Raw genomic sequence first — 25,029 nt, forward strand, 5'->3', positions numbered from 1 at the left:
GAGTATAATGTTGTTTGGAGATTGGTTAATAAGATTAGTTTGGACGGGCTTTGCCTTTGTCTCGGGCTTCTTTCTTGGGCTTGTAGATAATAATTTTTTTAGTACCAAACAAGAAAAAGCCCAAACAAAAAAGCCTACTTTTGATATAAAAAGCAATTCAATCCAACGCCAGGGAGCATAAAATCTACAGAAAAAATTTACTGATTGTTCTTAAATTGCTCAAATATAGGTGAAATCGAACCCCCATCCTTCTAAAGCCCACCTAAATCTTCTCCCTTTTTCATGTTAGAATCATCCCGCTCCTCGCCATATTTCTTCCTCAATTAATTCTTCTTCTTCTTCTTCTTCTTCTTCTTTTTTCTTGCTCTAATTAATCTTACGCCACAGCAGCTGTGGCTCTGCATTCACCAAACGGGGCTTCTTCGCTTCTAGCCCAATGTAATTCAGTTCGACCCTTTTTCCTTACGGATTATTGAATGATGATGGAATGAAATTAGAGGACAAAATTTGATTTTTCTTGGAAAAAGAAGATCTACCTTTTGTTTTATACACTGAATTGAGTGCATGTTTATGATGATGATCACTTAAAAGCTATTAGAAAAACAGTAACGATTGTTGTTTCAATTTTCTTTTGCTTTTTGAAATTAAGTCTATTGGTAGTATGTAGGGTTTTTGTTAATGGTGGGTGGTGGTTTTTTGTTTGGTTGCTTGATACTAAAGTTCAGGGCCGATTATCTTGTCAAGTTAAATCAGCTTCTGTAATCCATCTTATGCACTTGTGAATTTTTATGTAACTTTAGGATGTAAGGATTCAAGTGAAGTTAGTTTTTTTATGAGAGGGAGAATATCAAGTGTACCTAGGTTAAGTTGATTGTTTCCTAGATTACAAGTGGGAACTTTGGAAATTTTATTTTTAGTGCCCCTTAAATTCGGATTGGGATATGTAAGTGCATATATTGTTTTGGAAAATAGGTTACAGCCATTTCTGTGTATGTATCATGCTGTGAATCTGTGATTAATATGAGCCACTGTGTTTCAAGTCAAGCTAGACACCTCATACTCTCTTAGGTTAACGTATGAAGTTTCGGTTATTTATGAAGATGCATTTTTACTTGTTGTCGGTTTGCTTTTCTTAATTTGTTTATTGAGTAATAGGAGTAGGTTACAAAAAAGTTTGTCTTTTTCCCTCCTGCCTTTCTTTGTCTCTCATTTTCCTAATTTATGATATTGGGCCATATGAGCCCATCATTTCTAGGTTTATGGTGTTTGTCCGGAGGAAAAGACGCGACCGTGACTAATATAACTAAACTGACTGTCATAAAAAACATTACATTATTGATCATTCTGTTAGGTGATTTTCAGTTTTCATAAGTCTCATCAACATTCTGTATATTCCGTGTCTAACTTGTTCAATTGCTGTGAGGTTGTCTTTTATGGATTATCAACTGCGCCCATCTATTAATATTCTAATGACTGTTAACTGTTTCCAATTAATATGCTAATTTGTTGAGTTTTCTCGTTGCTCTTTCAGAAATTGGTCATTTGCCTGAAATGGCGAATAACCCCCAGTCTGCAGGAATGCAGGTAACTAATTCAAGATCTTTTTATCATATACGTAATTTATATACTGCTCTCAGATTTTATTCATAATCTCATTGTTAAGCCTTTACACTCATGGTATGGTTGATATCATATTTATGAAATTTTTATCGTTTTGGGTGATTTTAGAATAGGTTCCCTGTATTCTATGAAAGGGAAACACGACAATGTTGATGACATGTTTGAAAACCAGACAGAGGCTTACACGCCATTAGACTTGTCGTGTTCAAATTTAAAATGAAACACGACATCAAACTCTTTAAACACGCCATTAGCATTGGTGTGTTACCCTTTTATAGAAATGTAAGAATACAAAAAAAGGTGGGAACGTATTTTCTAAAATCACCCAAAACTAATTTTGCCATCATATTAGATTCTTAATATGTTTCCTTCATTCTTTTAGCATGTGAAAAGTATGTTAAAAGTTTGCATTTATAAGGAAATCTGCAGCTTCTAGTAGGAGCACAACATGCTTTTCCTTTTAAAAATATTCAGTTGCTCCTTTTAAGAATTAAGATATCTTGCTGATTTTAGGAAGACTTTATGATTTATAGTTCGCTTTGACGACCTTTTCTTGTATGGAATTGATATTTGATACTTATGTTGCCATTTACCTGCATGTGGGGAAAATCTGTCCAGCCTCGTATAACTGGTCACATTCCTCCTCCAAATTCTCTTCCACCCATGTCAATGCAAGTAAGATCACCGATTTTTATTTCACTGAAGATGTTACTGGTAATACAGTATTTGAACTGCTTCCCTTATTCTTATGTTTCAGTTTCGTCCCATGATTCCACCACCACCATCACAGCCATTTGGTCCAATGGCTCCTCAGCAATTCCAGCCAGGTGGTCAGTCAAACATAGGGATGCCTCCTCATCCTCCCCAACTCCAGTATCCTCAAGCAGTGCCACCTCTACCATCTCAGCTACCTCCACCATCACAGCCGCCTCCACCATCACAGCCGCCTCCACCATCTCAGCCACCTCTGCCATCACAGCCACCGCCACAAAGAGCGGGTCTTCCAGGGCATAGTTTGCCTCAAGGACCACCACCACCTCCACAGCCCGATTTCCAGCACAACAGAGTTGTGATGTCTGCTTCTCCCGCACAACTACAATTCTCTAATAATTACATGCAAAGTTATGGTGGTCCAAGAGTCCCTCATATGCCATACAACGTAAGCCTTCTCCTTTTTTTGCTTTGTTACATGTCAAGCTTTCCAAGATGTCAGCATTGTTACTAATACCACCTTTTTTTTTTATATCCTTAGTTATCATCATCATCTGGGGGTCAACAACAAATGAATGTAGCCCCTAGTGTTCAGCACCTACCAATGTCCCAAACAGATACGCCAAACTTCCCTTCTGGAGGACAATCTTGGTTTCCTTCTGGGAGTCAAGATATGCAATCAACTATGATTATGCAACAAACTGTGGAGCCAAGTTCTGGAGAACAAGCTTGGTTTTCAACTGGGAACCAGAACATAAAGCCTCTAACGCCTTTGCAGCAGAATGGGGAGCAAAACTCTGCAGGACAACAGTGGTTGCCAGATGGAACTCATAATACCAAATTTGCGACTCCTCAGTTGGCCGAGGAACGAAGTGCTGGAGTGGTTAGTTAGCGGATGATTTGCTACATTTCCTTCAATTACTTTTTTTTATACCAACTTTTTCATTTGCTATGTGACCTCATTTGATTCCTAGAATAATATTCCAAATATGTGCTTGGTTTCAGGTGAAAAATACTATGCCTGGTGGCCCTGACCTGGATGAGAAAGCTTCTTTGGATTGGAGAGAACACACGACTCGTGAAGGGAAAAAGTATGTATCATACTATTTGTGATTACGAGTTGTGAAATTTATTAATACATACCTTTGCTCTTGTTCTACGAATCTACTTGTAACTTCATGCATTAGCAATATATCACAAACTTGACTAGTAGAGCTTTTGATACTGTTCAATGACTATGCTTTCATTGAAAGGGAAATCATCTATATTAGAGTCTGAGCCAATAACTTTCTTCATCAATTTGATCGAGAGGCTAAATTGGTACATAGAATCTTTAACATATACTATTTTTGATGCTATGCTTGTTAACCAAATCTTCTCATTTAGTTTCACTTTAGGCAAATAATATTGTGTTGACTAAACAATACTCCCTCTATCCCAACTAAGCTGGTACAAAACTTTTGGGCACCTAGATTAAGAAATTGTGTTGAATAGATTAAAAGAAAGTAAATAAATAGGAGAGGGAAAGAAGTAGGAGAGATGAAGAGAGAATAAAGTAGTTGATGAAATAAAGTAAGAGTGATTGGATGTGTTGTTTTTTGTCAAATAAGGAAATGACTCAACTTTGTTGGGACGTCCCAAAAAGGAATACCGACTCAACTTAGTTGGGACGGAGGGAGTACTACTTATTTATGTAATTGCTTGTGTATTAAAGTGTGTTGTATGTTTTACAGAAAACTTTTAATAGTAAGTTCTACTGAAGACTTTTACAGACACGATGTTAGTTATGTCAGTTCAACCTGAGAAAGGGTCCTTTGATGTGTCCAACATGATAAATAAATTACTAGAGCCATAAATATCCTCTCTCCCTTACTGCTCGAGAACCCACTTTTTTCATGTTAGACTCGTTATGTATTTTACACTAACATTTGGGGCCAATGATTGTCTGATCAATGAGGCACATGGATTTCTGGTGCTATGCTGAGACAAGCAACCTGATTTTTTTCTCTTCATTTTCTGTTTAATGAATTTTCACTTTGGGGAATGTTTAAAAAGCATGGGGTGGTGCTAGGCTGCTAGCTTATGTTAAAATTATAGCATAACAATGCTATAATTTTAACATAAGCTAGCAGCCTAGCACCACCCCATTGTTTGATCAGAATAAATGAACTTGCTGTAGAGCCAAGTTTGCAATAATTCCTTCCGTTTTTTTGTGGTCGCAGGGTATGGAAATTTTGTCCTGTAGAGTTGCAATTTAGAAATCCTCTAACAAGTACTAATCTGCTAGATAAATATTGATGTTTTCGAATCTAAATGATGAAGTTTACTGAAAGACTATACTTTTTGTACTTTTGTAATAATACTTGTTGATTTCAAAAATGCAGATACTTCTACAACAAAAGGACAAGGATTTCTTCATGGGAGAAGCCATTAGAGTTGATGACACCAACTGAGGTGTGTTAATGTTTGGAAAAAGCTTTTAAGTTTGAACACATTAGTTACTGTACAGTAAATTGAACATTTGTCAGTCTCTTGGTGATGGCATTCATAAGTTTCCTTGTATGTGATGTAGCGTTAGAAAGAACGATACTTGAGTGGAATGCTCTGTGTGAAACTCGTTTCTTAATTAATCATTATCTTATATTCGTGCATGATTGCCTATTGTCCTTGGTATCTGATACCAGGAGCTTTCCTTTTTTTTTTCTTCTTTCTTTCTTTCCGTTTAATAACTCTCCAGTTTTTCCACCATATGGCGCTAATTCAGCTTCATGTCTACAGAGGGCTGATGCATCTACGGACTGGAGAGAATTTACTAGTCCTGAGGGGAGAAGGTGTTACTGTTAATGATTTTCCAGTCCCAAACTTTATACTGCTGCATTTCTAGGAGATCAAATGTCCAGGTTTCTTCTTTGAATCAGGCCGACTAATTAATATTTTTCTACAGGTTTTACTTCAATAAGGTGACTAAACAATCTAAATGGCGTATGCCAGATGAAGTCAGGGTACTTATCTGATTGACCAAGTAAATTTATAGAGTAAATATGAAAAGGCTGTTAATTTAAAAATGCTCGTGCATCTTCTTGCAGTCATCTCGTGAGCGGATGAATACAACTCTGCATGAAGAAACACCCACAGTAAGAGATGCTGATTCACATGCTTCTGCTGCTCTTTCCGCCTCTGCAAATGAAGCATCAACTCCCAATACAAATAATTTATCTGTGTTGCCCCAAGAAGTGGTGGTGTCAAGCCCTGTGTCGGAAACACCTGCTGTTGATCCTGAACATGCAGTGGCTTCTGAACTATCAATCACACAAGAGGACACTGCTAATTTAGCATCAGATGACACGCCGCTGCATGCTCCACAGGAAATTGCTGCATCAGTGGTTCTATCAGACACACCTGCACCTACTGCTACCCCCACTGCCATAACTTCGCCTATGTACTGGATGAACCATTTTGATTATGCCTGTCTATACTTGTCTTTGGTCATGATTATGTATTAATTTCAGTGCTATTTCAGGGAAATGCCAGATAAATCTCCTCAGGAGGCTGCATCTTCTTCCATAAAAACTTCTGGTGGGGTTACAGAGGTAATTTTAAGGCTCTGCTGAGTCTGCTTTAATAGAGTTACCTTTTCTTTCTCGTATAGAGCAGAACAATGTGCATTTTTTAAAGACCTCAAGCACAAGATGAAATATTCATTCCTTCACAAAAATGCAGGAAGAAAATAAAACTGCAGTGAGTGGAGGCATTAATGCACCCGAATGGAAAAAGCTAGAGCATGTCCCTGTGGTTTATGAGAGTAAAGAGGTACAAACAGTTTAGCTTTTTTTCTACAGTGCAAGTTGATAATACAAGGAACATTGGAAAAGTTTCTTGTTACTCATTAATGAGTTCAAATTGACTGCAACTTATCACTTGCAGTTTGCTTGCTCTAATTTTGGATTATTTTTAGGAGGCAAAGAATGCTTTTAAAGCTCTTTTGGAGTCTGCTAATGTTGGGTCTGACTGGACTTGGGACCAGGTTCATTGCTGCTTCTTTTCAATTGTTAATGATTGTTTTGGGAAATCTGTATATATATATGATGAATCTAAGCAGGCCATGAGAGTGATAATAAATGACCGGAGATATGGTGCACTAAGGTCTCTTGCAGAGAGGAAGCAAACTTTCAATGAGGTAAGTATTTTAACCTTCAAGTGAAGTTGTTTTGAGGGTTATCTTCCTTTTATCAAATGATTGCAAATAACTACACTACTCAGAAAATCATTAGTGACTGCGTCCATGGTCTACAATACAGTTTGTAGGGCAAAGGAAAAAACAGGAAGCTGAAGAGAGACGTTTTAGACAGAAGAAAGCAAGACAAGATTTCAAGAAAATGTTACAGGTAGTAACTTGTTTCTTTGTTTGCGACAATCATTTTAGGTTCTCAGAACACGAAAGGCTATTACTCTTTCCTATAATTCCATCTTTTAATATGCACAGGAAGCTAAAGATTTGACATCATCGACGAGATGGAGGTTGGTTGTTTGTCTTGTTACCATGCATTATTAAATTTGCTTGATATAAAAATTACTGCTGCCTGCCCATGTTTTTTGGGTTTTTTTTCATGGGGTTACCTGCTAACTTCCATTGAATTCTTAATGCAGCAAAACAATATCTATGTTTGAGAAAGACGAACGTTTTCAAGCTATTGAACGGGCTAAAGACTGCGAAGACATCTTTGAAGAGCATTTAGAGGAGCTTAAGAAAAAGGTATTACTTTCAGTGTTTACAGGATTACACTTTTGCTCATCATACTATTGGAATTTTCCATAGATCGATACTCAAATTTAGTTATTTATGCTTTACTGATCTTTTATTGACATTTCCAAATTTTGATTGGTTCTGGAAGTTCCTACTTGCATATTGACTATGCCCCCTTTATTGAACGGTTTACTTGTGCTGCTATGTGATTTTATCTTGATTAGGAACGAGCAAAGGCTTTGGAGGAGCATAAGCGTCATAAATCGGAATATTTGGAATTTCTAAAATCCTGTGACTTTATCAAGGTACACTTCTTCATCTTATTTCTTCCGGTACTTGAATATTGTAATAGCAGATATGGTAATGTGGTACATCTTTTCTACTCAGGCAAGTAGCCAATGGCGAAAAGTGCAACACCGTGTAGAAGCTGATGAGAGATGCTCACGCCTTGAAAAGATAGAGCGCCTGGAAATCTTCCAGGTCTGTATTTATTTTCTATCAAATGTAAATGTCCATCTCATGCAAGTTTTCATCATTGGTTACTATTTATGATCTGGTATGTTTCAGGAATACATTAGAGATCTAGAGCAGGAAGAAGAGGAACAAAGAAAATTGCGAATGGTAAGATGATCTTAGGTTTTATATGGAATTTATCAATTGTCCAGTATCATATACTACATCCGTCTTTGAAAAATAGAAATTTTTGAAACAGCGCGGGTTAGAGTGCAAATTGGTAAAGTAAGAGAGAAGAAGAGAAAAATGGGTAAAGTAAGAGGAGGAAGAAAAATAAGTAGTGGAAGTAGTGTTAGTGGATTATGGGGTCCACTTCTTAAAGTAGAAAGTTTCTATTTTTAAGGAACTGACCAAAATGAAAATAGTTTCTATAGTATTATATAAATCTCTCTCCCACACACGTATTTGTTTTTCACTCCACTGCTTATAGTTAATAATGTCCACTTTTACTGAATTAGGAGGAACAGAGGAAAGCAGAGCGTAAAAATCGCGATGAGTTTCGGAAGCTACTGGAAGAACATGTAGCGAATGGCATTCTTACAGCCAATTCTCGTTGGCGAGAGTATAGCACAAAGGTTTTGTTCTTGTTTTGCACATGGGTGTACAAAAGACATTTTCTTGGTTTTTGATTGAAATTTCATGTGATTTTCAGATTAAAGATGCTCCTGCATTTCTAGCTATATCTTCAAATGAAGCAGGCTCCTCTTCCAAAGATCTATTTGATGATGTTATAGATGACCTTGAGAAACAGGTAGTTGATGTAGTCTATTTTCCATTTATGCCTTTGGAGCTGTTCTTGTATTCTTCTAATTTTTTTGAGGATTCACCTAGATTATTGAGTAATTTTACATTAAACGAGTGTGCTCTCTATAATGTTTATCGAGCCTACGCTGCATATATTAGGGCACATTAATTGATCTACTAATTTTACATGTTATAATCGATATTGGTATTCAGGGTATCATGTCAAAAACTGCCTAGTTTGTCTTCAATTACTATTTAGTTGCAAAAGAGGAATGACTGGTTAGGAGAAGCCATGCATGTGGTATATATTTCACTGCAGAACAAATAACTTGTACCTCTCACTAATATTACGAGTGCAAGTTGATTACCCACGTAAGACTTCAGGGTAAGTTATTGCCCAGTTTTAATGTATACCAATTATTCATTTCTACCAAGATGTGGACACTGGATAAAATTTCAAAGACTATATTGACATTTTCTGACACCGAATGAAGATGTATAGTGGAAGGTGCATGAAAGTGGATGCAGGCTGCAAACGTAAAATAGCAAGTCTCCTAGGTCCTAGAAAATTATATGGCATAAGCTGTTTTAGTTGACAGAGTCACTCAATGAAATCTGTATCAGATATCAACCTGAAGGTGAGCATTTCCGCTTTCTAATTCTCCATGTGCTTGTGCAAGAGCTAAATGAAAAATTAGGTTTCTGAATATTTTGCGTTATAAAACTGTTCATATTGATATTATTTATATTAATATATTTCACCGTAAACATGTTTTCAAGCATTTATATCCTTTTCCATTTCTGCTGCCACACTTTTAATTGATTTTTTAAATCCTCATTTATGAGAGATGTCGGACAAGAGGCCCATTCTCGATCTTGTGGCACATTAATTACAGCATTTAACATTACTTATTTAGATTTTATAGTTGCATACATGTTCTCAAGCATTTATTTCCTTTTCCATTTCTGTTGCCCCACTGGTTATATTGTCTTTCAGAAATCTCACTTCGAGTGATTGCATTGTAGCTCATATTTGATGAGCTAATGGAATTTGCCAAGGAGAAAGAGGATAAAGAAGCTAAGAAGCATAAGCGCCTCACGGAAGATGTTTATCGCTTCTTTTTTACTTCAAAGGTATTAAGATTGTGGGTTGGTTATTGTTTTTTATGCTTTTATTTACCATTTTAATCTGATTATCATCATATTTTTGGATATTTAACAGGAAATATCATCATCTTCCAAGTGGGAGGACTGCAAATTTCTTGTTGAAGATAGGTAAATAGTTTACCTTTCAAGTAATGATTATATTTTGTTGTAACTTACAGAACCATGTATAAACTTATTCTGAATTTTGTCCTATGCCCACCCGAAGGCTTGGTTGGAAGTTGGAAGTTCACAGTTGGAACTCTCTGAAATATTGAGGTCTTTCTGGAAAAGGCGTAAATTTCAAAGTAGTGCTAAGTCTTTGCCTACTTCTACTTATCAATCAAGTGATTATGCTCCTTGGGCAGGTTTGTTGGGGAAGAGAGCTTTTTTGAGGAAATTTTCAATAAAGTCATTCTTGATCTTAAAGAAACGAAGGAAAAGGAGCGAAAGCGGAAAGAGGAAAAGGTTAGCAAACATCCACTTATTTGTCTGTACCTTCATAGTTACCCAGATAAATTGCATTTTCTGTTTCTATACTATTGTTTTCTCTTTTATCATCATGGTTGTGGGCTTCACCTGTTTAGTGTAAATACTGGCTTCATTGGATAATACCCGAATTTGTGTTTCACCATTTCAACTTGCGATTAGAAACTGTGGCTTCTATTTTGGACGTCTTGAGGATTTATTCAGCCTAACTACACTATGCGTCTCACATATCCCGCTATCTATATATGAATCTTTATTTTGCAGGCTAAAAAGGAGAGAAAAGATAAAGAGAGGAGGGAAAAAAGTAGAAGAAGTAAAGACAGAGGAAGTGGTAGCAGAAAGACTAAAGACAGACGCAAGATTGATGGAACAGATAGCGACGGATCTGATTCGTATAGTCTAGAAGAGACAAAAAGTTCGAGGGACAGGAGCAGGAGGCATAAGAAGAGGCATTCAGATGACACGAGTTTCGATGATGACGAGAAAGACCGTCAGAGATCTCATAGACACAATGCTGATTCCAAAAAGCCGAAGAAGGTATCTCCATCATTTGAACTCTTACTCATGCTAATAATAGCTACTTCTTGTTTCGTATGAGCCATATTTCAAATATGATCTTTAATCAATTAGGCGGAAAGGCAATCGTCAAGTGGTGAAGCAGAAACGCACAGCCAAAGCAAGAAACAGAAGAGGGACCACAGGGATGGTTCAAATAAACATACTGATAACGAGGAACATAAAATCCGGGAATTTGGTGAGGATGGAGAAGTCCAGTAGCTTCTGCAAGCTGCACAACTAATGTGCGTGTGCTATTAATTTGTCTGTTGTCTGTTTACTACATTATAACTCCCATAGGATTCTTTAGTTTCTGTCGGTCCTCAACCTATAGCAGTTTAACCTTATCGAACTGCTCTGTTAGTTAGTCTCTACAGTTTACCTTTTAGATTCTAGCCAGTGATGGTAACTTCATTTTTAATGATATAATCATAGTTGGTTTTCTAGTGGCATTTTTGCTGCACTTTGAGGGGCCATTTTGCTCAAATTTTTTCGAAGTGTGCTTCTTCGTTCCAATCCCTCTAAGATTTTGGAGAACTTAGATTGATTCAGATCAAGATCAAAGACTGCTTCTGTGAAACATATGTTTGAAGAATAGCTCAGCATTTTGATCTCTGATAAAAGTTGCGTGCTGGTCGAGTTATACACTAACCGTCCCTTTCTCCATTATGTTGCTGTGCATTGAGCTGTGGAGTGCTCTGCTTCCACTTTCCTGCCAATAGACACTTGCTTTAAGCTTCGAACATCGCTGCGATAGCTGTCAGAATGGGAGGGAAAAATATGCCAAGAAGGTGAGCTAGTTTCGTCTCTTCATTCATACATTCATTCATTCATTCAAACTGTGATTCATATTAGTAATTTTTAGGGGGAGAGTTTATAAGAATCAAAAAGTTTGCATCTCTGTAAACGATCATAAAATAAGTCCTAGAGATTGTGATGCAATTTTTCTGTTACATTTACTATTGTTTAGGGACAGAATTATTCAATTGTATGCTAATTGCAAACTCAACATTAATAAGATATTTATTGTTTGAGTACTCGATTGTCTTCATTATCTTATTAAAAATCTCAAATGTGATTTTCTAATCCAATTTATTATCCGAGTAAATAGGAAGCTTCTTCGTTTACCAACTACGTCGAAGGTAAGAAAATTTGTGAATTCTAGATGAATATGAAACTCTTAATATTGAGTTATTGACTAATACAGCCAGTATTTGTAGATTTATCTTGTTGTCATCATCTTTTTTTTTTTTTTAATGTTAATGGTGGCCTCAAGAAACTTCTCTATATCTTTAAGTTTTGGTCTTTGATAACCATAAAGTTTCCAATAAAAAATGCACATATATATACAAAAAATATGGGTGGCCTAAGAAAATTTTCAACTATGATGCCTGCACTTTTAGATTTGAGTTGGATTAACTAATGACTTTTGAACGATTAAGTTAATAATGGTCTTACCAATAGATTAATTTTACCTTATGATTTTTCAAGTGTGTTTATACATAGTTGCACAGGGCATGAGTGCACCTAATGCGAAATAGTGGCTCGAGGTTAGTTGAATAAAAAACGATGATTTGAAAACATAATACTCCCTTCGTCCCAAGATAAGTGACCATAAACTTTTCGGCACGGGATTTAAGGAAATGAGATTTTGTTAGTAAAGTGGAAAGTGAATAAAGTAAGAGAGTTAATAAAGTAGAAAAAATACGAGAGAGAATATCAAAAAGGAAATGGGTCACTTATCTTGGGCGTCCCAAAAAAGAATATGAATCACTTATCTTAGGAATGAGGGAGTATAAATTATGGGAGTGGATCACCTGCTGTGCCAAAGACCACAACAGGATCTGCTGTGCTTAAAACGCACAAAATTAGGAATGAAACGCAGCAGTAGGTATGCTTATTTCTTCCATTTCTTTTCCTTTTCCTTTTCTTTTCTTCTATTTTCTTTACGTTTTTTAATTCCTGTACATATCTACTTATTATCATTCTAAAATATAATTAGCTAAAAAGTATTACTTCTAAAATATAATTTGAAAAAGTTGTCTCCTAAAATTAGCTAATCAAACGCACAGAAACAAGAATAAGAAACAAGAAACAAAAAGAAAATAGAAGAAAAGAAAAGGAAAAGAAAAAGAAATGGAAGAAATAAACATACCTGCTGCTGCGTTTCATTCCTAATTTTGTGCGTTTTAAGCACAGCAGATCCTGCTGTGGTCTTTGGCACAACAGGTGATCCACTCCCACAAATTATAGTAGTATAGTTTTAATTTTTTTCATGTGTCTAATCTGTGTATAAAAATAGGTTTTTGGCGATATTCAAAATGACATTGTAAAATTATAGTAGTAATAATTTTTTTAATCATTTCTTCCTTTGTTTTCTTATTTAATTAAAAAATATCGCTTTGAACATAAATAAAGACATCATTTATACACAGATGAGACTATTGAGAAATTATAAAATTTAGTGATTTCATTTTTGTTTTCAAATCTCGTGAGACAAATTGGAATTTGATCAAATTTTGTACTTTTAATGATTATTACTCTTTTTTTATTTAGTTGTCATATAAATTAATATCTTTTGATTCAACTATATATTTTATATATTCATAAATCTCTTGATTTTTTTTGGAGAGTAAGAAACTCCACAAATCAAGTTGTAGGTTATGCGAATGAATCGGGAAAGAAAAATACCTAGATTATGCGCATTAAATGTAAATTACATTAAACATATGCAAATAAAATTGTTCCAATTAGTCCAGAAAGTATGTAAATCTTTTGATCGGTTATGAGAAGATATTTTTGAAGTACAGTTGATGTTGTAATAAATGGGGACAATAAACTCGTGAAGACTGAAAAAATGAAATAGTGCATGCTTTAAAACCTCTAACAGTAATTAATAGTATTGAAAAAGAAAGAAAAAAATAATTAATTTAATTTCCTTAAAGTTGCCAAATGGAATTCTGGCCATAGAAGCTTCTTTCTAGTTTCTATGCATGCGTTGATATATCTACAATTCTTATCTTTTTATTCATTTTCAAACCAAACTGCCCCACCATTAATAAATACATAATGTCAACTCCCCAGCATTTTTATATACTCAAAACAGAAAAAAATTTAGATCACAACAATAAAATTTATACTATCTCAAAAAATATGGAGTACTAATTAAAAAGTTATACGAAAAAAATTGTAATTTTGGGTTCTCCCTAATTATTAAATGTATAACATATAGAGATTTTTATGTATGCTTTTAATCTATGTACTATATAATTTACCTTTAATTATGGTTATTGCTGTGGTCTAGAACATCATTATTTTGGCCCTAATTTTCCATTTCTGTTTCATTTTTTGTTAAATATTGTGAGTGATTTTTTTTTTTTGGCGTGGCCTATTTCATTATGACATGGCCAGGCAAATAAAATGTCCCAGACTAATAATCGATTTTATTTAAAAAGTAAAAAGTAGATTTTGACAAATTCAGTTGTGTTGTTTTTGCAAACAGGATCTCTAGATATTTCATCATAATATCTGGTATTTTAGCTAATTTCCGTAGCCTCGAATAATATATTCTTCTTATAAATAAGCTCAAAGTCAAATCTACTTATTACTATATAATTATCCATGTAAATAAATAATAATTTGAAATAGGAGTATCATTATTCAGTCAAAGGATTGCCACAAAGTCAAAGTTATGATTTTGTCCATCGACAATCAAATGTACATACTAGTAGTAATAAATATATATAGTATGTATTATTATGTACTTACTATAATTGTTCAAAGCTTACGAAAATATTTCCTAAGAAAATGACCAAATTGCCCTTCCCTTACAAAATTATTAAACTCCCTACCTCTATAAATTCATCCATCCTATTTAAGTTGTATAGATAGCTCTCAACTTCACAAAACTATTCGAAAAAATCATGGCCAAGAACCTCTCTCTTTGCATCACAATCTTCCTCCTCCTATTCCTAACATTTTCCAACATCCTGGCCCGGCCCGAGTCCACGTTCTCCGACGTCACTCCAGTCGAAATTCACGGCAAGGTAATTATCTATATTCTGTATATAGTTCTTAATAGAAAATTAATTTTTTTTAATGCACTTCACTATAAGGTATGTATGCATTAACTATAATGGTTATGTTCAAAATTACAAATTTATATTTGATTATTAAACATAATTAGTTGTAATTTATTTGATCATATAATGATGATTAGGGTTATGGAGTAGAGAGAGCAAGGGGGGAAGGAGAAGACGAGTGGTTGATGAGAAGTACTCTTGAGGCTCACATCGACTATATCTACACTCAAAAACAGAAGCAGCCTTGATCATTATTTAAAATATATTTATATGTGACGTCTAATTTTTGTAATAATATATTTTTATTTTTTATGATCAGAAATAGGACTCCTGTGCTCTTCTGTGATGTGATTTTCAGTCTTGTACTATTATGTTAACAATGTGTAATATGTTTATGCACATGTCAGTCCAAAAGCTTATTTTGTTCTTTAATGAGACATTTTTATGTTTTTCTTGATGATATATTTGTGCCAACGCACTAATCCATCTATAAATATAAATAATGTTTGAATAGTTGATTGGTATAATAAGGCAGTTTTAGGAAGATGAGTATGGTGATTAAGGTGTAAATTTCAGAAAATAAAAATTGCTTTTCATCTACATACATTAAGCTAAAAAAAACTTCATAAATTAATGAATTAAATAAATATTTTCTTGAAAAAGGACGTGATTGATTTAAATAAGAGAGGTCAATAATCAGAATTAAGTAGCATTAGTAATAAATCAGATTACGGTCTTCGGAAAATCATTAACATTTAATGATTTTCATTGACCCTACAGCCTTTAACAGCTGTATGAATCCGTGTCAAGAATTAATTACCGTTGTTAATGGAGTATATAATTTCTTGAACCATCACGAATTGTAATAATTTCTTTTTATGACAACTATATAGATCGCATATAAACTATTTGTAAGATATTTTGATGGGTGTCTGACTGTTTTCAATTTATCTGTTTATTTTGTTTTATTTATTAAATTAAATGGGAGTTTGTCAATATGTTATAATTTGTGGGGTTACAAGGCAATCAAAGATCAATCGCGTTCACATGCTTTGTATACAACTACAAGTGATGACAATGATGGGCATAAGTGGAATGTTGGATTGGCAACAAGGGAGCAATTCATTTGATATTGGCATAAAATATTGATATTATTACATTACTATCAATCATGGTTAGAAGAGATTCCTACACTATATAGAGAAGCATGCTTTATGCGTTGTCAAACATCATATCATTAGACCAAATGATCATACCCATCACACCATGCTTGCAAATCACTATCAACTTGCACACAATTCACTAATAAATATTTATGGAAATAACCTTGGCATCTAGTATTAATCCAACGATACACGTTCCCTAACAAATTGGAGAATTGCTCCAAGTTTTATCTCACCCATGTTCAAAGAAATGGAATGTATATATCTAAACTTGTCTATCGATTGAATTTTTCTATCCGTTTCATACAACATTATTTTTTTAGGAATTTATTTTTTGTCACTTATAAAGTGGATACATTTTGGATGGCCAGACTTAAAAGAGATATTGAATGATAGTGGAGTTGAGATTCATGATATATTTTTTTTAACTTAGTCAATTCTTTGATTACACTTAAATTATTCTTAACTAATGCATGTATGTATAGTAAACTTGGATTAAACTAATACATGCAGAGACCCATTCAACATAATCCACTTGTCCAAAATAATTAGTATTGGTAAACTACCCTCATTTCATGCTTATTACATAATCTAGGGTCCTCCCATAATTTATTCTCTATTGAAAGGATTTTTTTTTATTCTATTTTTTATTTAATCCATTGTTACGTTTCCCTTGTTGAAACTTAAAACGTATATAGCCATATTGGGGATTTTGGTACGTTTTCTAAATATGAAGGGATTTCGTGCAAATTTTTATTACGGGATAGTTTTGTGCATTGTCAAAAAGAGCATATGAAATGTTTCTTAATACTACTATTTAGTATATATTATTCCAATACATTCAAAGCCCAAAATAGGCTTATATGGGAGTGGGCTTTATATTTGAAAATGGACTTCTTTATTGAGCCAAACCAAACTTAGAAAAACCATTTTTCACATTCACTCTTACCCCTTCACATTTCTTAGAAATTTATTATTGCAATGGAAAAGAGGAGTACTAATTATCTAATAAATTAATATTATTATTAATTATTTAAAAAAAGAAGTACACCACTTTTACGAAAATCAGCCCAACAACTATTTAACAAGACATAAGTTTGTCATATTCAATTGATTAGTAAGAAAATAGCAGTAGTATTATTAATTAAATATTAGAGTGAACTGCATAAAAGGTCCCTAACTTTTCGACTTGTTGCACCGTTGACCCCTAACAAAAAAAAATCCCACTTCAAGGGTCTAACAAAAACTAAATTCACAAACCTTGCATATTTTGCCATTTTTTGGACGAAATTGCCCAAATGGCTGGAAGGGCACTTTCGTCAGATTATCGATGAAACCTGCCACTCTGCACCCCTACGAAGTGACTACTAGGTGGCGTGTGTAAGAGATGACTCAGGCGACGCGACTGAATTCAAATTCGAAGTGATTTTGTGATGTATAAAATTATCTCTCTCCATCCCCTTTCTTCTTCCTTCCTTCTTCGTCCTTCTTCGTCTACCGTTTTTTTTTTCTCCGTCGTCGTGTGGTGAACCCCACGAATCGCCATCCCATACTCGAGTGAGTGTGGTTCTGTTTAATTTTTTGTAGAGTGAACTGCTTCTAAATCGATTAGCATGGCAAATTAGGGGTTTAGGGTTTTCAGATTTCTGGGTTATCTACATTGCAAATTTTAGGGGATTTAATTTGACAGTCCAATACTTCCCGATTAGGCAAATCGATAGGCAAAAAGTGAACCGTGATTGTTTTTTTTAGCATATGATTCATTTTAATTTTGCAATTGTGGTAATAATTTTGGCAAGTTGGGCGACTGGATTTAAGCTTATTATTTGGGGATTTCATGTGTTGTTGTTTTTTTGCTTTTGAATTAAGTTTACAGCTGGTTTGAATTATGTTATGTTGAATTGAATTCAGGCCCAATTGCAATGTCCTCTTCTTCTTCTCAATCTTACGGGTCAAGCTTCAATTGGAATTGGCCTCGTCCTGAAATTGTGAACTATAATCACGATCTTGAGGAAGAGCTTGTGATATCTAGGACGGCTGCTAACCCGGGTAGACGTTACTATCGCTGCCGTATATGGAAGGTTAACATCTTGTATTGTATTCAATATTTCAAAGGAATTTTGTTGGCAGAAAGTTTAATCACAAAGTTTTCTGTTGTGCAGGAAGATGACTGCAAGTTTTTTCGATGGGTTGATGCGGGTTTGTCCCCAAGCCAAGACAGTTACTTTCAAAGAGTGAAACTTGAACGAGACCAATTCGAGTCTCAGCTTAGAGCGAAATCGTTAATTGAAGGTGTTCTTGAAGAGAAATTGCACAAAAAAAGTGAGGAGTGCGAAGCGTTGAAGTTACAATTGGCAATGAAAACTGACGAGTGTGGAGCATTGACACTGAAAATCGCTAATACAATGAAAACATCCCGAAGGTTTAAATTCACAATCGTGTTGTTATGCATTGTAATATTTCTACTTTTGTAACAAATTTATGGTATGTAATTATCTTCTACTTTTGTAACAAATGTATGGTATCTAATTATCCTTCTACTTTTGTTAACCTTTTGGGCCGACCCCCGGGCCCCGGGGGACTGCACTCGTATCCGTCGTACGCGCCCCGGGTTTTAAATGCGAACTCCCCCCAAACCCGCCACGAGCATCGCCCGTGGATCATTGGTCAAGCCCTTTTATCCCCCGGCCCGCGGGGCATCTCGGGGTAAGGGTTTGTCGCGGGGGTTTCCCCCCCTCCGCGTAAAGGGCCCGTCAGGGGCCCCTGGCGCCTCGTTTCTTCGGTCGTCCCGCGTGCTTTGCCCTGGGGGGGCCGGTTCAATGCACCACCCACAACTCTTGTCCCGGGGTTTAAACCCCCATTAATTGGGAAAGGGACATTTCCAACATCGTCATTGTGGACTTCGGATTCGGGCGTGTCGCTGACATCTGGTTCTTGTTGATTGTTGCGATGGCATGGGAAATGGAACCCCTTTTTTCATTTCCCCTTGTCGCAAGAGCATTAAAATCGCGCATGTTCAAAAATATTGCCCCAAAAGGGCCCCGACCCCAGTGAAAGTATCTCCTTCCATGTGGGCCCCAGGGAAGAGGCCCCCGCTTCCCCAGCTTGTCAACAATCTCCTTGATAACGGGAGGGGTTTTGCATTGATTTTGTAGGCCTTTTTTTGATCCATTTGGTTTTTCGATTTTTTGGGAAGCCTTTCCCAAAAATTTGGGAACCTCCGGTTGGGGGGGAAAAGGTTTTTCCCCCCTTTGGGAAATGCTTTTTGGCCCCCCGATGTCGGGCGGAAAATGTTGTTGGAGCTTAAATTTGGGGAAAAAAGTTCGGGTTTTTTTTGGGGAATTTTATGGCGTTCTTTAAAATTTTCCCCGCAAATTTTCCTTCTTGAAATTTTTTAATTTTCAAAGGGGGGTGTTTTGGGAATTCCTCAAGAATCATTTTAGAAAGCCCCTTCAATGCCAATACCATTACCCTTTGAATCACACACCCAGGTACTAAATGTTTGAATAAAATCACGGATAGAGTACTAAACTTTTCCTCCCCATTTTAAATTTTGTAAATGCGAAATCCCAAAAAAGGTAAATACCTTTTGTTGGTAACCCTTTTAAAAACAAATCGTGGGCCATTTGCATGCAATTGAGTCGTCAGCCCCAAAAAATCCGAAACCACCCTTTGGACATTTGGGTTCCTGGGGTTTATTGGCCCCTCAAAAGGCCCCCATCCTTGTTGGGGCCCTTCCCCTTGTTGTCTTGAACCCCTGTTTCATTCCTGGAAAAAAACAGCGTCCAAAAAAGATTTTGGCCCGGCCCCTTTTTCCCTCCCCTTCAAGATCCAAAGGGGGCCCGGGAGAACCTTTGGGGAAAGCGGGGGCCCGGGGGCCCAGCATCTTTGTGTTCCCATAATGGATGTGGCCCCCGGGGTCCCGGGGGGGTTTTAGTTTCCCCGGGCGGCTTTAGGGAAAAAAAGGGTTCTTTTTTGGTTTTGGGAAAAAGAATTTCCCCTCGATGCATCTTTCGGCCCATATGCCCCTTCCAGATCTTCGGGCCAAAAATTTTATCCAAAACCCCTTTTCGTATAGGGCCGGAAGTGGAATGTGAGGTTGGGTTTGATCTTCTCGAAAGTCATTTTCCAACCCTTTCGGTGAGCCCCCACGTCCAAACGGGGGCATGTGTGCGGGGTGATCCGAAATTTCATATTCCTCGGTCAAATGCGCTACGTTGTTTTTTCTCGAGCTTCCCAAATATACCTCCATTTAACCCCTTTCCCTTTACAAACGGCACGTAGTTTTTTTGCGTCATTTCTTTTTCCCTGCACCCGGGCCGGTTTGTCATGATTTAACGTCTTTTTCTCAAAACATGAAAAAAATCTCATCTTTTAAAAAAATGACCCGAGGCTTTAATTCGGGATCTCCTTTGGGTTGAGCTTGAGCAGGGTATACTTGATGCCTTTCTTCTTTGAACCTCCAAAACTTCAAGGTCTTCCAAAGGGAAAACAAAATCTTGGGGTTCCCAAAACCCCATCCTCGCATAGTGGGTTCCGCATTCTTTTTTTTTCCCCAAAAGGGGAAAATTTCCTCCCCCGTTTTTCCCTGCCCCGGTCTTCACCTTCCCCGTTTGGGGTTAAAACCCCCCAGTTTGTCTTGGCTCACCCCCGTTTGGGTTTACATTACTTTTTTTTCCCGGATGTTGTTGTTGGAATATGGGTTTATAAAAAGCAAACCCGGTTGCCTCTCGGGGCCCTGTGTGCCAACGAGATAAATTGGTCCCTCTTAAAACTTCATCATCACTCGGAGGTCCCCCGTTGTGCGAGATGGCAGCCGTACGGAACATAATCGAACGATGGCATGTAAACCTCCTCCGGGGCTTGGTTAAACTCGTCATGTCTTGGTTTCGGCATGTGGTCATCCAGGCATTTCCCCGGGTACTCCCACGGTTGGGGCCCACCTTCACCATTTTAAGCGACCCGGGATTTCATGGTATGTTCTCCACCCCGGGGGGAACTTCCCGGGTGCGGTTAATAGCCCCGGGGGTTACCCAAAAAAGTCCATCTTTTGGGTTTGGGATACATCGTCTTCAAAACTTAACCTTTTTAAGCTTTGGGGGCCCTTGGGCCCCAACCCCAAAGGGCAAAAAATTATTCACGAGAGCCCAAACCCCCAAAAAAACAGAAATCACAAATATAGTTGAGTAGTAACCTCTTTATGTATTCGAGGACAAGCGGGCCGGGTTAAACCTTTCCGGGGACAATTTTGGCCCCCCTTTATCCCCTTCGGGGACCAGAGCCCCATCTTTGTCGGCCCGGGCCCCCAAATTTAAGGGATGTGATTCGGATGGCCCCGGGGGAATAATGATTACTTGATTGACTTACTTGAAAATGTGACTCCCCTGATAACCCATAAAAAGCATCCCCAAAAAAAGGGGACTCCTTCAAAATTTATTGCAAAACAAATCGAAATCACAAACAACACATTTTACCTCTTGTAGGCATGCTTTACGTCTCCACTCGCATCGGGCCCCATCCCCCGGCCCAACCACAACGGCCGGGGGGTGGGTCGCCCCGCCCTTTTCCACATGATCACAGCTTCCCCAAATTTTTTTCAGGTTTCCCCTTTCTCTCTTTTCCCTTCCCCCCGTTTTTTCTTCAAACTTTTTTGTCCAAAAACTCTTAAACTAAAATCCCCGGGGACCCCTCAAACATCAAAAATGGTGACCTTTTTTTTCTTAAATCGGCCTTGAAGGGTTTTCTTTTTGTTGGTTTAGGTTTGGGCCAAATAATTGTTTGGGGCCCAAAATCTCCTCAAACACAACTTTGGATTTTTCCCCCCTTTGACAAACTTTAGAAACTCCTCAGCCCTTTTCCTAACTTCTTAAAAAAAGTTTCCCCCTTTGGGCATCTCGGCAAAGGGAAATGGGAACTGCCCTTTTTTCTTGTGTTGACCCCCCGAGAAAAAACGGCCAAATGTGGGTCGTCGGTCTGGGGATCGCCCCCTTTTGTAACCAGCCCCCAATCCCGTATACCCTTTGGGTGAACCCTAATAGGGGCTCGCCGGGGCGGTTTTCCCATCCTTTAAACCCTTTAAAACCATCTTTGGAGAGATCGATACTTCCCCAATTTGGGTTTAAAATTACAATAGTCGAACAATGTAGTGACCCCGACATCTTGTACGTCCCCTTGATTTGAAGGTGAAACCGTGATGAAATGCGCGGGGAAAAACCCCCCAGGATGGTCCCCTTAGAAAAATAGAAAAAAAATTTCCAAAATTAATCCAAAAAAATGTCACATTAGGCCCTAAACCCCAATCAGAAAAACCAAAAGGGAATCCAAACAAATTCCCCAAAAAATAACAAATTTTGAAACCCAAATTAAATCACAAAATTGGGTTTGTGGCCGATTTGTGAAATATAAAAAAAATTTAACTTCCAATTTTCTTGGGTAAAAGATATCCCCGCGGGATTGCGGATGTCCCGGGGTTTAAGGGGGGTGAATACATCCCCGGGCGGCCCCGTCCCAGGAGGCGGTGGCGGAGGCGAAAACGGAGATGGAGTCGGGAGCGAAAAATAGTCACATTTTGTCGTTTTAGATATTCATAAAAAATAGTCTCATTTATAAAAATATAATATTTCTCTCTCATATTTTACCAATTTTTTCTCTTCTCTTCTCTTCTCTTTCTTACTTTACTTACTCTTTCTCCATATTTTTCTTACTGTAGTATATTTTTTCTCCTTCTATCTTACTTTAACAAATTTTCATTAAAACTCGTACCGTCCACTTATTTTTTGTGAACGGAGGAAGCAATAAATATATTTATATTGTGTTAGCAATAGTATTCAAAAATATCATAATAGTTGGTCCATTATTTCAGATATTCAATCTAGAAAGGTGGGTGATTTTAATTTGAATTTTTATGGGTATCTAGAATGATTTTTTTAAAGAGGGTATCTAGTGGGTTTATCTATGTTGAAGAGTTCTAGATTCTAAAGGCAATTGTCCACATTAAATACGCTGCTTCTTTATGGAACTTCTAAACAGGAAACAACCAAGAAATATCATTTACGAATATGTTCTTCCCCAAAATCTGACCTTCATAAGCAAATAAATCTTCCCAAGAAACAAAAATGGACAGAGACCTAGTAACAATATACTACTATATATTATTCGGATTCCCTAGATAAGAATGTATTCTTAATCTGGTATAGTAGTATTGAGTACTAGTATGTCAACATTATGTATTTTCTGAATATATGATAAATATACAGTATATTCCAGAATAAAATATGTAGACTACAAAATTAAAAGGATATGAAATTTGGAGTGAATTTAGTCAAGATTCTTATGATTTGTAAAATTATTATTGTTTTGACCTTAATATTGTGAATGTTCTACCCAAATTTCAGTGATTAAATATATGGAGTTACATTATGGCTAAACATTAATTAATTTAATACAAGTTTATTATAATTTCGGTTCAATTTTATTTCAAATTACTGATTTTTTTCCTGGCAACGATAAAACGTGGACTGGTATACTAGTTTATTAATTTTATTGAAGCTATAAATTGTATTAATGTACGTATATTTTTTTAATGGGTCAAGATGGAATTTAAATCATTTAGGTCGCATCCAAGTTATTTTAATTAATTTATCTACGGACTACAATTAATATTTGTTTTATAATTGATATTTAAATTTAATAATCTAACTTCGTGTGGTCATGGGTAATTTAGCGTCAATCTATATTTTAAATTGTTTTTATTTGACGAGTGACAATTGGAGAAAGTTTGTGGATAATATCATAATAATATGACATAATTAATGGATTAATAAAATATGCCCTTACTATATAAATTCATTTTTTGAGGGCCAGGTATAGTTGCTACCTGCACTGGCACAAATCTGCCCTGCATACTATCTTAAATAAAATAAACAAACTAAAATTTTATTAATACCTATTCATAGAAATAACTTTTCTTTGACTTAGCATACAAAGAAATTTTCTACATTCATATATTCATTGCCATTAATAATATCTATGAAAAATGCAGGTTTAAACACACGAAATTAACATAATTCTTCTTCTCTTTCCTAGTCTTAATTAATTTGCGATTTTCATATCACGTTGACTTTTACTATGTGCTACACTGAGTATCAGGATTTAATTTAATGTTATATCCAGAAGTTGAATATTGTGGGATTGGGAAAAAAAATGGAATATAACAGTAAAATAGTTAATTTTTAAAAATATTTTTTAATTTGAGTACTTATATTTAGAAATGATATTTAATGTTATTTTTTATTTAGTATGTCCTTCACTTTTAAACAATTTTAACCATTTAATCAATTCCGACTCTGTCAAAATTCACCCCAATCATATTTGGAGGAGGTTGCTGATGAACGAAGCAATTTGTTTTGTATGCTTTGAATCTACATGATTTGCTATCAGCCAAATGGCTATGCTATGTTTCTGCATTGGGTCATACTCCCTCCGTCCACGATTAAGAGTCTCATTTCTAAATGGCGCGGGTTTTAAGAAATGTTAAGAAAAGTGGGTGGAAGAAAATTAGTTGAATAGGTGTCTCACTTGTATATATTAATTTTAAATGATATGTGAGTGGAATGAGTTAGTTGAATGTGAGGTCTCTTTACCAATTATGGTAATTATGAACCGGGACTCTTATTTGTGGACGGACTAAAATGGAAAAATGGGATTCTTATTCATGGACGGAGGGAGTACTATTTGTTTGTCATATTGGGACTAGCCCATCTTGTGTGTATAGAAGTAGGGCACAAAACTATGTAATTTGTAACTGCTATCGTAATACAATCTGTTCTTTTTTTCTTGTCTGTGGATGTAGTCAACACAATGTTGGTAAACCACGTAAATCTATCTCTCTTTACGTTCATGTTTGTTTTTATTACTCAATTACCCTATTTTGCCACAACAAAAATAAATACTATCACTACTGTTACTATCATTAATTAATTTTTGTTGATATTATGTAAATTTTTATCCGATTCATCAACTTATGAAAGATTGTCAAACCCATTATTTCCAATAATTAACCAAATTAATTATAGCGTGACAATCAAGTTGTCCAATGAGTTTGGAGTAAAAGCAATCAAAGCAACCTCTTATAATTTGCTTATATTTGCCTTTACAACATTCCAGTGTATATTTAAATCAGCACCTCATAATAAAGAGAAAACCCTTGAGTTTGGAGTAAAAATTCCATAATCCTCTTATACCAATTTGGCATAGTAACTTAGTG

General features: G+C 36.1%; 1 protein-coding gene across 1 annotated transcript; it reads left to right on the forward strand.

Moving 5' to 3' along the window:
- The first annotated feature begins 226 nt into the window (after positions 1–226).
- On the forward strand, positions 227–11,006 carry LOC125214135 (pre-mRNA-processing protein 40A-like). The gene is made up of 28 exons (XM_048115033.1): positions 227–438; positions 1,532–1,584; positions 2,239–2,295; positions 2,378–2,779; positions 2,873–3,214; positions 3,337–3,422; positions 4,716–4,785; positions 5,110–5,162; positions 5,276–5,333; positions 5,418–5,770; positions 5,852–5,921; positions 6,052–6,141; positions 6,287–6,355; positions 6,431–6,508; positions 6,630–6,716; positions 6,815–6,849; positions 6,979–7,084; positions 7,300–7,380; positions 7,463–7,555; positions 7,643–7,696; positions 8,047–8,163; positions 8,241–8,430; positions 8,930–8,970; positions 9,359–9,466; positions 9,555–9,607; positions 9,844–9,943; positions 10,229–10,501; positions 10,595–11,006. Exons 2-28 carry the CDS (start codon positions 1,552–1,554, stop codon positions 10,739–10,741), a joined length of 3,246 nt encoding a protein of 1,081 aa, XP_047970990.1. The 5' UTR covers positions 227–438; positions 1,532–1,551; the 3' UTR covers positions 10,742–11,006.
- The last annotated feature ends 14,023 nt before the right edge of the window (positions 11,007–25,029 follow it).

The sequence above is a fragment of the Salvia hispanica genome, chromosome 3, assembly GCF_023119035.1.
Source record: "Salvia hispanica cultivar TCC Black 2014 chromosome 3, UniMelb_Shisp_WGS_1.0, whole genome shotgun sequence".
Classification (NCBI taxonomy): Eukaryota; Viridiplantae; Streptophyta; class Magnoliopsida; order Lamiales; family Lamiaceae; genus Salvia; species Salvia hispanica.